The sequence below is a fragment of the Leptodactylus fuscus genome, chromosome 6, assembly GCF_031893055.1.
Source record: "Leptodactylus fuscus isolate aLepFus1 chromosome 6, aLepFus1.hap2, whole genome shotgun sequence".
NCBI lineage: Eukaryota > Metazoa > Chordata > Amphibia > Anura > Leptodactylidae > Leptodactylus > Leptodactylus fuscus.
Window position 1 is genome coordinate 152066413 of NC_134270.1, and position 15155 is coordinate 152081567.

The following is a 15155-nucleotide window of genomic DNA, read 5'->3' on the forward strand; positions in this document are numbered from 1 at the left end:
CATTTGAATGAGTTCTCTCATCCCCAATGCTGCAAGAGAACTCTCCAGTGCCGCCTCCATCTTTGTATGGAAAGGCTTCTCTTTGCTTCTTCTTCTGGCGCTGGGTTCAAACTGCAGATGCCTGCCGGCCACTAGAAAATGGCTGCTTACACTTACTGTGTAAGTGATAATTTTCTTGTGGCTGGTGGGCATGCGCAGTCGGGTTTGAAGATGCGAAGAGAGGCCGTTCCAGACGAAGATGAAGGCGGCGCTGGAGAGTTGTCTCGCAGCATTGGCAATGTCCCCGGTGCTGTTTGAGCACTGAGGACCGCCCCCAGTGCTGCAAGAGAACTCATTTGCATACCGACGAACACCGGGATTTCCCCCGAACGGCGACCCAGAGAAGACATCTAAAGGTACCAGAAGAATAGCCTTTCTTAAGGCTATTTCGACATGGTAGGCAGATAAAATACTATTTTAACGATAGAATCTCTTTAATGTTTCCACTGTGAGAAAAGAGCGTAAGTGTCTGAATATGTGGGGTGGAGGCAAAATCTATATCAAATACTACCCCAAGATAGTGGGCATGCCGCCTTGGTGTAATAGTAAGGCCACAGACAGAGATGGAGATATTACGGTTATGTCGGTTAGTAGATGGAGGGAACACAAGAAGTTCAGTTTTTGAAAGATTCAGTTTCGGATAAAGGGAAGACATGATGACAGAGACAGCAAAGAGACAGTCACTGGTGTTCTGTATTAGTATCCTGAGGTGAGGTATATAGTTGGATATCATCAGTATAAAGATGGTACTGGTAATAGTTTATCCAATAGGGGCTGTGGAGACAGAGAAGAGGAGGGAACCTAAGACCTAGCCTTAGATCTAGGGACCCCAACAGCAGGGGGGAATGACTTGAAAAGTGCATCATGGTGATAGATGGATGCCTACCCCTCCACCTTGCCTAGTCTCATGTCTAGGGGTGTGTGAAAATTGGACCCCATCATAACAGAGGGAAGCAAGAGAGGCAGTTTTAGACTGTCTAATCCTGGTCTCAGTGAGAGCCAGCAGGTTAAAATACTTTGAAATGAAGAGATCTTGAATAATGTCATGTTTATTGCAGACTAAATGGGCGCTCCAGAGCAGACAAGAGAAAGAGACTGGCGGAGGAAAGAGAGACAGTAGACAGCAAATATTAAGGGCTCGTTCACATGGGGCAAGAGGGAGTGGATTATGGCGCTGAATCCACATCATAATCCGCCCCCTCACAATGGAGGTCTATGTAGACCGCTAGCGCTCTTTTTTCTGTGAGCGGTATGTTGAAGAATCTACATGCCCTTTCTTCAGGAGGATTCTGCGACAGCACCCTCTGGACCAGGCCCATTCATTTGGGCCTAATCCATAGCAGAGAGCCTCGACGGAATATGACACACGGAATCCCCATGTGAACTAGGCCTAATAAGGTTAGCAGGGTTCTTGGCGAGACAGGTACGGAGTTGAGGTTAGCAGAAGGAGGACCATGGTTTGGAGAGATGTCCCCAGCAGCTAGTAGCAGGACAATCGAGAGTGATGGTTCAGCGATTTGTAAGATTGTGTAATTTCTTGCACAGATGCGCAGGAAGGGTTAAAGCAGCTGAGGAAGGTGAATGGAGAATGGGAACTGCACATAGGTGAGAGAAGGACAGAGGGACTGATGTGGATAGATGTAACAGTAGGCGTATGGGCGGTAAGTTTGTAAAAAAGCAGCAAATAGAATAAAAAGAAATGCATGGCGGGGCAATTGTCAAATGTGATTAGAAACTTACAAGTTGTGCGGTTATTCAGCTGATGTCTTCTGCCTCTCTAAACGCCTTCAGTAAATGCAGCTTAAAGACACTTGAATAGTCACACTTACAATTGAATTACATTGTGCCTACCCCAGCACATCGTGTCTCCCCTATTACTAGGTCTACTTATATAGGAGCAATATGCATTACATTTCCCCTCAATGTTATAAAGTCTCTGAACCCAACTGATGCCCAAAGCATATGGCTGCCACCAATCACACTGAATTAGTCCTGTGTGGTGTTTGGCTCCTGAGCACTTTGTCTTGTACCATAGAGATCAATGTTCTAACGCTAATTCTCATTTTTTTCTATTACTTTTGTTATTTATTTTTATTGTTTTTTTTCAATTAACAAAATGAAGGTAATGAAGAAAAGGGAAACCTAAAACTCATCAATATTCGGTGTGACATTTGCCTTTTGCCCTCCTTCAGTTCTTCTCGGTACTTGCAGACGGTTTCTGAAGGAACTCGGCAGGGAGGTTGTTCCCACCATCTTGGAGAGCTAAGCCCAGATCTTCTGTGTGTATAGGCTTGGTCCAATCCTTCTTTCTCTTCATGTCATCCCAGACAGACTGGATGATGTTAAGATCAGGACTATATCTGTGGGGTCCGTATCATCACTTCCAGGACTCCCCCTCCAAATGGCAAAAATCACACTTAATATTGCTATAGATTGGTCTTTTCTTCTTTCTTACTTTGCAGGACCTTTTCCACACCTGCCTAAAACTTCCGCACAGTACAGTATATGGGAAAGTATATGGGACTGTTCACCTCTGATCAGCAGATGGCAGAGTGTATTACGTTCAGACAGAAGTAAAGGAGGGCTCCGCTGTCTCCAGCATCACTGCTGGCTGGTAAAGTCTTATTCTACTGTTCCATTCCATTGCTCTTGCAACCAACTCTACTTCAGGAAACATAAGGTAATTGTGTATACTTGTGCCACAGTGTGTATTCATGATTGTGTAAATGTATGGTATTGGTGTCATAGTACGCAGTGACAATGTCAGCTCATCCCCACTAAAGTGAATAGGGTTGAGCTCCATTACCCGGAACAGACTACAAGCAACAGTGAAATTTTTGCAAAAAAATGTAAAACAGCTGTAGCATATATGGAAAATAAAATATATAAAAATTGTCTCCTTGACTGTTTTGTTAAAAAATGCATTTAAGAAATACAGTGACAAAATTGTGAAGATCACACATAGAAATACAACATACAGAGAGGTGATAGTAGAGATCATATACATATAATGGAGAGTAACTGCAAACATTTCAGTCTTTATCTTGCACTGATCATGCTCATGTGTTCACCTCCTTACTCATTTAAAGGGGTGGTCAGGCTTTAGGATAATGACCTATCCTAAAGATAGGTCACTAATATCAGATCTATGAGGGTCCAACACCTGCCATCCCCAGCTGATACACAGAGAATGGAGAAGGAAGCAGACAGCGCTGTTCTCTATGTGCTGAACTGAGTCACTGCAGCTTAGATACCATTCAAGTGAATGAGAGCAGATCTGCAGTACCTGGTATGGCCACTACAAAGAGAATGGACCTGTCTGCTTCCAGCTCTATTCTCTGTGTAACTTCTAAAAAAAAAAAAAAAATCAGATGGACTAGATGGATGAAAAAATTCTATGCTACCGACGGAGAAGGAGCTTAATGAAAACAGATTTTTTTTTTTTTAATTTCAACTGGAAAATTACAAAGAATAGACTAAACTGCAGTACCAGGCACAGGTATTTGTATTGACTGTCCCAATGTGCCTGGGAAAGGGGAGGTAGCCCTCTGGAATACCATGGACTCCTTATTTTGTTGGATAACTTTTTGGCCTATGTTATTCCCGTGTCAGTAAAACGCTCCCAAAATTGGATTAACTGTTCTTGTCCCGACCCTAGGGCTAGACTTACACAAATAGCCAAGCAATACTGCTCTTCACTGTTCCTGTAACTCCAGGAAAATGCTTATATGGAAACAGCATAGCACAGTCGAGCTTCATCATTTCTATAGCTTCATAGTTACCGAAACAGCGTAGCTAAATGTGCTCTGCTGTTTCCATAGTGTCATTCACCTCTATAGGAATATGTATAGCAGCACTGCTTGGCTGTTCCCATAAGTTCTCCCCTAGGGGTTGGGATTTAGGGGTAGGTATACCCATCTCTGCAGTGATCCGCTGATCTGGGATTAATCCTATAATGAAGGTTTTTCACCACTTGAACTAACTTCAATCGTTTGTATCCTTCTATAGGCGCCGCTCCGCTAATTCTGGTACAGCTGGAATTTTTTTCTGTAGCCCCCCACTGTTCATAAGCAATCAGTGCACTTAATTTTAACACCCCATATTAGGCTTTCTGATATCAGGTAGGTGGTCCTGGGCCAGAGACCACCCACCAGACAGCAGAGAGCTGAAACGGCATGATGGGGGCTAGAGAAAAAAATCCAACAATGCAGGGTGAAAGGAGATGGTGAAATTGGTGAAGGGTCCTCTACAAGGATAGACCACTAATGGATAGACCCACTTTGTAAAGACTCTCCCAGCTCCTGGTTGCCTAATGCACAGAATTTGTAGTTCCTCCAGTCTCTTTATAGTGTCTCTTCATTCCAGCTGACAGATGGTGGCCCTATGCTGGGGGAACCCCTCTCCCCTATTATTGTCTACAGTAGACCACCCTATTCAATGACTCCGAAGGCAGAGAATACTGACACCTCTCATATTTCAGGTAGGCCAGCACGTGGCTCCTTCACCGCGTCTCCTCTTGCTGATGTAGCCTCTGATGTATGACATAGCTTGAGCTCTGACTAAAGCACTTGTCACAATAACGGCATTTGTATGGCTTTTCTCCTGTGTGGATTCGCATATGTGAGGCCAGGCTAGAAGTCTGAGTAAAGCACTTTTCACACTCGGTACACTTGTACGGCTTTTCTCCGGTGTGAGCCCGCATGTGCCGCAAATAGTACGACTTATCGCTGAACCGCTTGTCACACTCTGTACACTGAAACGGCCTCTCTCCTGTGTGAATCCTCATGTGGGCGATGACACTGGAGTTCTGACTAAAACTTTTAAAGCACACAGAACAAGAATATGGCTTCTCCCCGGTATGAGTCCTCAAGTGCCGCAGAAGATAGGACTTGTCATTAAAACTTTTATCACAATGGTTGCAGGCATAGGGTTTCTCGCCGGTATGGATTCTCATATGCCTCACCAGTAAAGAATTCCCACCAAAACTTTTACCACAGACAGAGCAAATGTACAGGCGTTCTTTTGGGTTGGGCTTCTTCTCAGCACTGGGTGGCTTATGGGTCAGCTCCGCACCTCTTATGCGTTCATTGGTTCGGTCCATCGCTGATTTTTTCGGTTCCATTTTGTTAAACAAGTCATCCCATTGGAAATTATTCTTGGTTTTATCACTTTGTATGTCAGTCATGTTATCTTTTTCGGGAGACTGGCTGTCACCTGAAATAAATGGAGGAGATCAATAAACTGAGAAAGGAAGGCAAAGAACTTGTAAGGCTTGACCCATAACTGTAAATTTTTTTGTGTCCACCATGGTGGTCCCATATACTCAATCTTGCCTCTCTCTCTGCCCTATCAAGTATAGAGAGGGATCCTTGGTGTCGCGAGATGGCGGCCATTGAAGATGTACCATTTTGTAAGAGAGCGTGATCAGCGATAGAGCGACAGTCTTATTGACAAGAAGGAAAGACGCTGCTGCTTCAGAAGATGTCAGCTCAACACACCAGAAACCCATAATCATGGAGCAAAGAGAGAAGCAAGACTGAGCATGTGTGTCCATTTTGGCAGATGTGGACACAGTAAAGAAAAAAATAAACAACCAGCAGGTGGTGCTATTCTATCACTCTTCTTGGATAAGCATTTTTTTTTTTTTAATAAGTGTAAATGCAAAAAAATAGTTACTCAGGGTAATTATCCTGTTCTACATTAGCCAGGCAGGGGCAAAACTTGGCCAACCATTGTTGTACATCAGACCTTTCATACAAATAATCTTCTAACAAGGCAGATGATATTGCCTGGATGCTGCTGAAGCGGCTGATCTGAGTGGGGTCCAGGTGTTGGACCCCCACAGATCACATAATTATTCTTTCAAATAAAAAGAAACTAAAGCAACTTTGTGTCTGCAGTAATAAGTTGCTCCCTTTGGTCTGGTCCCTCTTGGATTATCATGGAATAAAAACAGATGTATCATTAGACGAAACTTACATCCTTTAGAATCACTGGCGCTTTCCTGGCATGGATTATTAGACCAATCTTCTTCTTTACTTATTCCCGACTGATCAATTTGCAGATTATTCCCTACAGTAAAAGAAGACATGTAATAAGGAATCACCCAGAAGGAGAGGTCCCTGATTTCTCAGGAGTTATCTTGGTCTAATCGATGCTAGATTTCTAAAAGTGACAACCAGTAGTTTTAGTCAGGGGGTTACATATCTTCAGATGAACCTTCTATAAATAACATGTGATATCACCAGACCATGTAGGGTTTATCTACACACCATCAGCTGACTCTGACTGCGTGTCCTCATGAGGTTGCAGAGGATCCTCTAGTAAGGTGCTGTCATATTGTTTAACTCGTAGAAGAATATCCGGGTTACTTGAAGGAAAACCTACAGACAGAAAAAGAATTCACAAGTATAACTACAGCCAACAACAGATTAGTTTTCTGCTTAGACAAACATATCAATTAATTTTATGTTAAGGGTCAAGTTTAAGTAGAAAAATCTACTGTCGATGTACAATATAAATAGGGTATGTGGAGGGGGCTCCTTTATATATTAGAGCTTAAAGTCTCTACAAGACTGGTTCTATCTCTGGAGCATCCAATATATCCATACATTACATAAAGGGTCATAGTTTCTGTTAAAATTTGTAATGGAATCTACAGTGATACTATAGTGGCACAAAATGTCTATAGAGGTCCAGATTTAAAAAATCATAATAAGTAGGAGCCATTGCCTCCTAAGCAAATGCTTTATTTTATTTAATAGTCTCCTGGGCGCCCTCCAAATTACATATATAATGGTCAGTGCCTCCCATGGTATACATAATGCTCTTCACCATACCCCCACAGTATATACAATGCTCCCCATAATATATATAATGCACTCCCCAGTGCTCCTCCACAATATATAGAATGCTCTCCCCAGTGCTCCCCCACAGTATATACAATGCTCCCCGTAATATATATAATGCACTCCCCAGTGCTCCTCCACAGTATATACCATGCTCTCCCCAGTGTTCCCCCACAGTATATACCATGCTCTCCCCAGTGTTCCCCCACAGTATATACCATGCTCCCCCACAATATACAGTCCTATGAAAAAGTTTGGGCACCCCTATTAATCTTAATCATTTTTAGTTCTAAATATTTTGGTGTTTGCAGCAGCCATTTCAGTTTGATATATCTAATAACTGATGGACACAGTAATATTTCAGGATTGAAATGAGGTTTATTGTACTAACAGAAAATGTGCAATATGCATTAAACCAAAATTTGACCGGTGCAAAAGTATGGGCACCCTTATCATTTTATTGATTTGAATTCCCCTAACTACTTTTTACTGACTTACTGAAGCACAAAATTGGTTTTGTAACCTCACTGAGCTTTGAACTTCATAGCCAGATGTATCCAATCATAAGAAAAGGTATTTAAGGTGGCCAATTGCAAGTTGATCTCCTATTTGAATCTCCTCTGAAGAGTGGCATCATGGGCTACTCAAAACAACTCTCAAATGATCTGAAAACAAAGATTGTTCAACATAGTTGTTCAGGGGAAGGATACAAAAAGTTGTCTCAGAGATTTAACCTGTCAGTTTCCACTGTGAGGAACATAGTAAGGAAATGGAAGACCACAGGGACAGTTCTTGTTAAGCCCAGAAGTGGCAGGCCAAGAAAAATATCAGAAAGGCAGAGAAGAAGAATGGTGAGAAGAGTCAAGGACAATCCACAGACCACCTCCAAAGAGCTGCAGCATCATCTTGCTGCAGATGGTGTCACTGTGCATCGGTCAACTATACAGCGCACTTTGCACAAATAGAAGCTGTATGGGAGAGTGATGAGAAAGAAGCCGTTTCTGCACGTACGCCACAAATAGAGTTGCCTGAGGTATGCAAAAGCACATTTGGACAAGGCAGCTTCATTTTGGAAACAAAAATTGAGTTGTTTGGTTATAAAAAAAAAGGCGTTATGCATGGCGTCCAAAAAGAAACAGCATTCCAAGAAAAACACATGCTACCCACTATAAAATTTGGTGGAGGTTCCATCATGCTTTGGGGCTGTGTGGCCAATGCCGGCATCGGGAATCTTGTTAAAGTTGAGAGTCGCATGGATTCCACTCAGTATCAGCAGATTCTTGAGAATAATGTTCAAGAATCAGTGACGAAGTTGAAGTTACGCCGGGGATGGATATTTCAGCAAGACAATGATCCAAAACACTGCTCCAAATCGACTCAGGCATTCATGCAGAGGAACAATTACAATGTTCTGGAATGGCCATCCCAGTCCCCAGACCTGAATATCATTGAACATCTGTGGGATGATTTGAAGCGGGCTGTCCATGCTCGGCGACCATCTAACTTAACTGAACTTGAATTGTTTGTCCAAAATACCTTTATCCAGGATCCAGGAACTGATTAAAAGCTACAGGAAGCAACTAGAGGCTGTTATCTTTGCAAAAGGAGGATCTACTAAATATTAATGTCACTTTTCTGTTGAGGTGCCCATACTTTTGCACCGGTCAAATTTTGGTTTAATGCATATTGCACATTTTCTGTTAGTACAATAAACCTCATTTCAATCCTGAAATATTACTGTGTCCATCAGTTATTAGATATATCAAACTGAAATGGCTGCTGCAAACACCAAAATATTTAGAACTAAAAATGATTAAGATTAATAGGGGTGCCCAAACTTTTTCATAGGACTGTATATAATGCACTCCCCAGTGCTCCATCACAGTATATACAATGCACTCCCTAGTGCTCCCTCACAGTATATATTGTACAATGCTCCCCACAATATATATAATGCACTCCCCAGTACTCATCCACAGTATATATAATGCTCTCCCCAGTGTTCCCCCACAGTCTATACAATGCTCCCCACAATATATATAATGCACTCCCCAGTGCTCCCCCACAATATATAGAATGCTCCCCATAATATATATAATGCACCCCCCAGTGCTCCTCCACAATATATAGAATGCTCCCCATAATATATATAATGCACCCCCCAGTGCTCCTCCACAGTATATACCATGCTCTCCCCGGTGCTCCCTCACAGTATATGCAATGCTCCCCACAATATATATAATGCACTCCCCAGTGCTTCCCCACAATATATATATATATATATATATATATATATATATATATATATATATATATATATATATATATATATAAATACTCTCCCCAATGACGCACCCTTTGTAATGCTCTTTGTCAGGTAGCATATTCATAGTAACCAGCCCGTCAGCAGAGATGAAAAAGGAGCCTAATAAGACATATATACTGCAATATCCCAATTCAACCAATTTCTACAAAATGCTACATTTTGGAAGCAATCCCAATACAAAAGAAATGGCGCCAGTGATCTGGCTTCTATGAGCAAAGCTTTTATTTTTCTCTACACTATTTATTCCTACTAAATCCCATGATGTGAAATATCTGCAGGAATATTTACCACCACACCCCAAAATCTCTAGTTAACAATATATGTTCTGATTTTACTCACAACTTGAGAATTTAGAGCTGCTCTTCTGCTTTGCAGAACCATGGTTGCTGACAAGTCGTCTGCTTGGCTCAGGATTCTGAATTCTTACCAAGACATCAGGGTTACTAATAGTGTATCCTGTGAAACAAGCAAATATAGAAGGGGCATATATAAAATTGCTGCTGTCCATCTACAAACCCCTGTGTCTTAAAGTTTCCCATGTTCACCAAGTGATGTATAGTGATTCTGTAACAACTGGTATGTGAGTGACCACAGATAAAGGATAGACAAACAGTGAAAGTTTTAATCCTATTCATTTGCTAATGTTTGTTAGTCCATTCTGTACATTTGTTCTGTCCTGGGACTTGTAGTACTTCACCCTTGAAACATAGCTGCCAGTGACTGTGTATATCTATAGTTGTAATGAGGAATCATAACAAATGTTCAGTGTAAAAGCAGGAAACTCAATGTAATGGGATGTGTTGGTTAAAGGTGGTATCCGCTATGAGACGAAGCCAACACTATGTCATGGTTTGTATTTATAGCAGAATCCATGATCATCAAGCCATATAATTTGTGGTTTGATAAGAAGTTACAATAATCCTATTAATATTATAAATGTGAAAGTTTGTGAGTTTGGATGTTTGTGGGTTTGTGTGTTTGGATGTTCGGATGTTTGTTCCTCAATCACGCAAAACCCGCTCGACCAATTTGGCTGAAATTTTCCACAAACATAGTCACTACACTCGATTGCGCAATAGGCTACTTTTCGTCACAACAGCGCACATACGTTTGTGCCAGGACCCCACAAAACCCAAACTCACACCACCATCTCTGCAATCTCACACACTTTGGACCATAGCAAGCCACAAAATTCATATTGCCCTCTACAGCCTCGCCCCTAACCCCACACAATCACATATACATATACTTTACCACTTTGCCCCTCCCCTTAACGATACTCCAGGAGGTTCTCTTTAACGCTCCGGAGCAGCCATGTTTGCCGACCCCCACTGCTCTGACAATCCGCGACACCACCCACCCATGTCAATACCCCTAGGAAGTCTAATAAATGCAAAAAAAAAAGTTTAAAAAAAAGTAAAAAAAATATAAAAACAAATAAAAAGGATTAAAAATTCAAATCACCCCCCTTTCCCTAGAACACATATAAAAGTAGTTAAAAACTGTGAAACACATACATGTTAGGTATCCGCGCGTCCGAAATCGCCCGCTCTACAAAGCTATACAAATATTTTTCCTGTTCGGTAAACGCCGTAGCAGGAAAAATGGTCAAAAGTGCCAAACCGCCGTTTTTTCACTCTTTTGATTCTGATAAAAATTTGAATAAAAAGTGATCAAAGCAATAACATTTCCCGAAAATGTTAGAACTAAAAAGTACACCCGACCCCGCAAAAAAAGACGCCCTATACATCCCCGTACACGCACGTATAAAAAATTTACGGCTGTCGGAATATGACGACTTTTCAAAAAAAAAATTTTTAACACAGTTTTGGATTTTTTTAAGGGGTCAAAATGTAAATAAAACCATATAAATTTGGTATCCCCGGAATCGTAACGAAACACAGAATACAGGGGACATGTCATTTTGGTTGCACAGTGAACGCCGTAAAACCAAAGCCCCTAAGAAAGTCACAGAAATGTATTTTTTTGTCAAATCCACCCCATTCTGAATTTTTTCCCTGCTTCCCAGTACATTATATAGAATAATTAATGGTGGCATCATGAAGAAAAATTTGTCCCAAGAAAAATTAAGACCTCATATGACTCTGGGAGCGGAGAAATAAAAAAGTTATGGGGCTTAGAAGGAGGGGAGTCAAAAATGAAAAACCAAAATCAAAAAATGCCATTGACGGGAAGGGGTTAACTTCAAATACTTCTGTCCCAAAGTCACTATGTAAAGTTTCTCACAACACCGTATAGCAGCTCAAATACAAAGTAACTTCAACACAGAAGTCTCACGTATTCTCTGAATTACAGCAAAAACAAGATACAAAGTTACATTTCATATCCCATACCTTATACACAGTATGAAAACCTTACCCACACCTGTATATACCCACTTCTACAATCACCGCAGACGAAGTCGCGGGTACCAGCTAGTGTTGTATATGTATGATAATAATATAGACGCAGACATCCAGCCAGGCATTATAGTACTGTATCAGTAAGGCTAGGGTCACACTTTGTTGTTCTGACAGATGTAGACAGTGCACCCTCAGTTGGTGGTATCCACCACCATTCACTGCAGTTTTAAAAAGACCAAAATCTTTCCAACTCCGAAATAGCAGATATGAGGTTCTTTATGGATGTAACTGACTGGGCCTCTTACCATGATTGACAGAAGGCTCACTGAGACTCTGGCACATAAGGGCCCACCAAAAACAGGAGCCAGCCCTGCCACCAGTGATCAACAGACTCCTTTGGGTTGTTCCATGGTCGGTTTATTGGGAAAAAGAACACTATATACAGTGCTAATGTCTCTGTCAAAAACTATGGAATCTGAGATGGAGTGAATACAGCCTTATCTGATGGTAAGGAAACAGCAGAATTATAAATGTACTATGTAGCCATGTAATATACATAATGCGATGCATTTACTAAGTCATCTCTGCAGAAGCTCGAAGTGGCTTCCTATGAAGTGGCCACTACATTGTAATGCTGAATTTTTCCAGAAAGCTATTCTTTCTCCTCCTTCATGATCTAAGAGGGTATATATAGTCCATGGTGGGACTATTATCCTTAAGGATTATCTTATCTTATATGTGTAGGAGTTATTGAACCAATAAAAAACTAAACTTTGGCAAACATTACAATTACCCATGGCAGTCAGGACACCATGAATTTCTTGCATGACGTTTCTATACAGCTCCTTCTGCCACTCTTCTAAGCACATCCAATCGTCTTCCGAAAAATAGATGGCAACATCATTAAATGTTACCAATGTCTGAAACACAAAAAATGACATTAATGGAGGGTTACGTACAATATTTCATAGACTGTAAGCTTTTGGGAGAAGCGCTCTCAGTCCTATTGTGTGAATTGATTTACTATGTATGTTTTTGTCTGTACTTTAACCCTATGATTTGTAAAGTGCTGCGGAATATGTTGGTCCTATATAAATAAATTGTATTATTATTATTGTATGCCTCCTGCCTAGGGTTGAGCGATCGTGTTCGGAAAAGATCGGATTCCGATCGGCGATCGAGAAAATTTCACAATCGGAATTCCAAAAACGACCTTTTTAGGTGGGATCGAGATCGGTACTATTTCCCACAATGCTTTGCTTAGCCTTCACACTGAATATACGCTCCGTTCATTTTGAGTGGAGTGTATACTCAGTGTGAAGGCTCCACAGCCTTAACCCCCTGCGCGCCGGCTGCCTCCATTCATTCTAATGGGAGACTAAACTAACATCTCTAGTAGCTACTTACCTGCAGAGATGGCTGCTCCGGTGCCCAGTGTTCTCCTTCTTCTTCACCTCGCTGCCGCTCCACGCTGCTCTTCTTCGCCTCGCTGCCACCGCCTTCCAGGTTAGTGTTTAAAGAGCTAGGAAGGCAGGGCTTGTGGCTTAGGAGAGTGTGGGAGGGTACAGGGCGGGGAGACGAGATGTCTCCCCTCCCAGTACCTGCCCACACTCTCCTAATCTGGGAGGCGGGGGCAGCGAGGCAAGAAGAGCAGTGTGGAGAGGCAGCGAGGCGAAGAAGAACACCGGAGCAGCCATCTCTGTGGACACCAGGGGGGACCAAGTAGCCAGAGGATTTAAAAAAAATCCTCTGGCTACTTAGTGATTCACTACACAGTGTGGATTCTAACAATTACAGCTTTCAATTGTTAGATTCCATGCTGTGTAGTGAATAGGATTGCTTTTAAAATCTGATCTCCGATTAATAAAAAAAATCCCATTGACTTGCATTGGGATCGAGATCGGGTTCGAATGAAAAATCGGAAATCGGATTTTAAAATCGATCCTGAAAAGTCAAGATTGGCTCAACCCTACTCCTGCCCCTTTTACTGACTAGTGTACATCACACGTACTGATATATTATAATCTGGATGACATAGTTACCTGCATGGAGGTGGCTCCAGACATCGTCCTAAGCTTTATTTCCAGATTATCAGCAACATTTTCACCTGACAAGGAATAAAAGGCACAATCTATTACCATGGCATAAAACTTTTCCCTGGTTATGTGATTATTTCAACACACAAGGGAATATTTGTCAAATCAGTTATGCCACTTTTGTGGTGCTTTAATACTATATAATGCCACTTATGACTAAGCCCGGGCCCCACGTGGCGTAAACACCACCCCACAAAAGTAGCGCAATTGATGAAAGAACCTACAGGGACACTGTAGAGTTGCACCTAGGCACAAGAGTACCAGGAGGGAGTACATAACTCATGATAAGGCACTGGAACATCAAGACCAGCGTAACTGATAGGTGTACTGTAAGGGTAATGTTTTTTGAGCAGAAATGTTGCATATTATGATACCAGCAAATTGATCTGTGGTGCATAAATGAAATTTACAGCAAGTCAATTCATGCTGCAGCCTTTAACCCTTTTACCACAAACCTAACTATTTGCACTGCATAATGGGAAAGATGTAATAAAACTACACAATCTGGAGTTGTGATATACTGCACATTTTCCACAGTATACATGTCCTGTGTGGACATATGCTAACAAGCCCTACACCCAAGTGTTAATGTAAGTCTGTCCGGTCCAAAATGCCCCCCAAACCAATAATACTGCAATGGAGGGGCCTTTAATAGGAGCAGAAACATACTCTTGTGACCACAAACTGATGAAGCAATGCAGAGATTGTCATCTTTTTAGAAAAACAGGTATCAGCCTGCAAGTGCACTGGGGGCGGAGCCTGATTTAACTCCAGATAATTGTGGTGCAGACAGTGGCTGAAAATGTCAATCACAGCTAAAGGGGGGACATTGGACATCTATTCTTGATTCGATCCAGGGTCTTTGAAATTGTCTGTAGGGAAATTGGACAAAAATTGATGTACTAAGTATATTCTAAAATGGCATAGCTCTTTATTAGAGAACAAATAAGCTCGGATTGTTGGATTCGGAGCATCCATTTAGGCTCGGGTTCAGGGTGACTCCCATCACATGACCAACGATTGCTGCCCTGCGACTTCTTCACTAATGTGAGTGAATGGACAGAGTGCTGCGACTGCTGGATTTTGTCACAGTCAGAGGACACTGGGGTCACCACGTAAATTAGTCGTAGGTCAATATGACAATTACGGGTATAGACGCCATGTAGCCCTATATATAAATATGTAATGCTGGGTGTTGAAGTCACTTTTGCATTGCACATGTTTCAATTCCAGATGCCACATATATTAATACAAAAAACCCCATGTTACTTACCATGTTAACCTACCTAAGAGTCCATTATGCAGAATTAAAACCCCTTATCTTATGTTCTCTACCCCCACCATCACCTATGCAGAATATAGCAGCTTCTAGGACCTTGTCTCCTCTTCAGCCAGTGACTGCTGCAGGCTCCATGGATAGAGGCAGGTCAATATTGGCAACACATAGCTGACAGACAGCTGACTACCCAGAATCCCCTGCACA

At 41.8% G+C, this 15155-nt stretch overlaps 1 protein-coding gene across 1 annotated transcript; it reads right to left on the bottom strand.

Annotated features, from left to right (window-relative positions):
* Positions 1–4320: 4320 nt before the first annotated feature.
* On the bottom strand, positions 4321–15090 carry LOC142209747 (zinc finger protein 181-like). Its single transcript, XM_075278789.1, has 7 exons — positions 14946–15090; positions 13619–13683; positions 12370–12496; positions 9553–9669; positions 6312–6422; positions 6019–6111; positions 4321–5253 (listed from the first exon to the last, which is right to left on the bottom strand). The coding sequence occupies exons 2-7, from the start codon at positions 13640–13642 to the stop codon at positions 4541–4543; spliced, it is 1185 nt and encodes a 394-aa protein (XP_075134890.1). The 5' UTR covers positions 13643–13683; positions 14946–15090; the 3' UTR covers positions 4321–4540.
* Positions 15091–15155: the final 65 nt, after the last annotated feature.

What these genes read in the sequence shown, in the direction of transcription:
- LOC142209747 (XM_075278789.1), bottom strand. Translation starts at nt 13,642, where the DNA reads ATGTCTGGAGCCACCTCCATGCAG. An exon ending in GCAGTCAGAGTCAGCTGATG is followed by an intron (nt 6,112 to 6,311) that starts GTGTGTAGATAA and finishes CTTTTACTGTAG; the next exon opens with GGAATAATCTGCAAATTGAT. An exon ending in CGCCAGTGATTCTAAAGGAT is followed by an intron (nt 5,254 to 6,018) that starts GTAAGTTTCGTC and finishes CATTTATTTCAG; the next exon opens with GTGACAGCCAGTCTCCCGAA.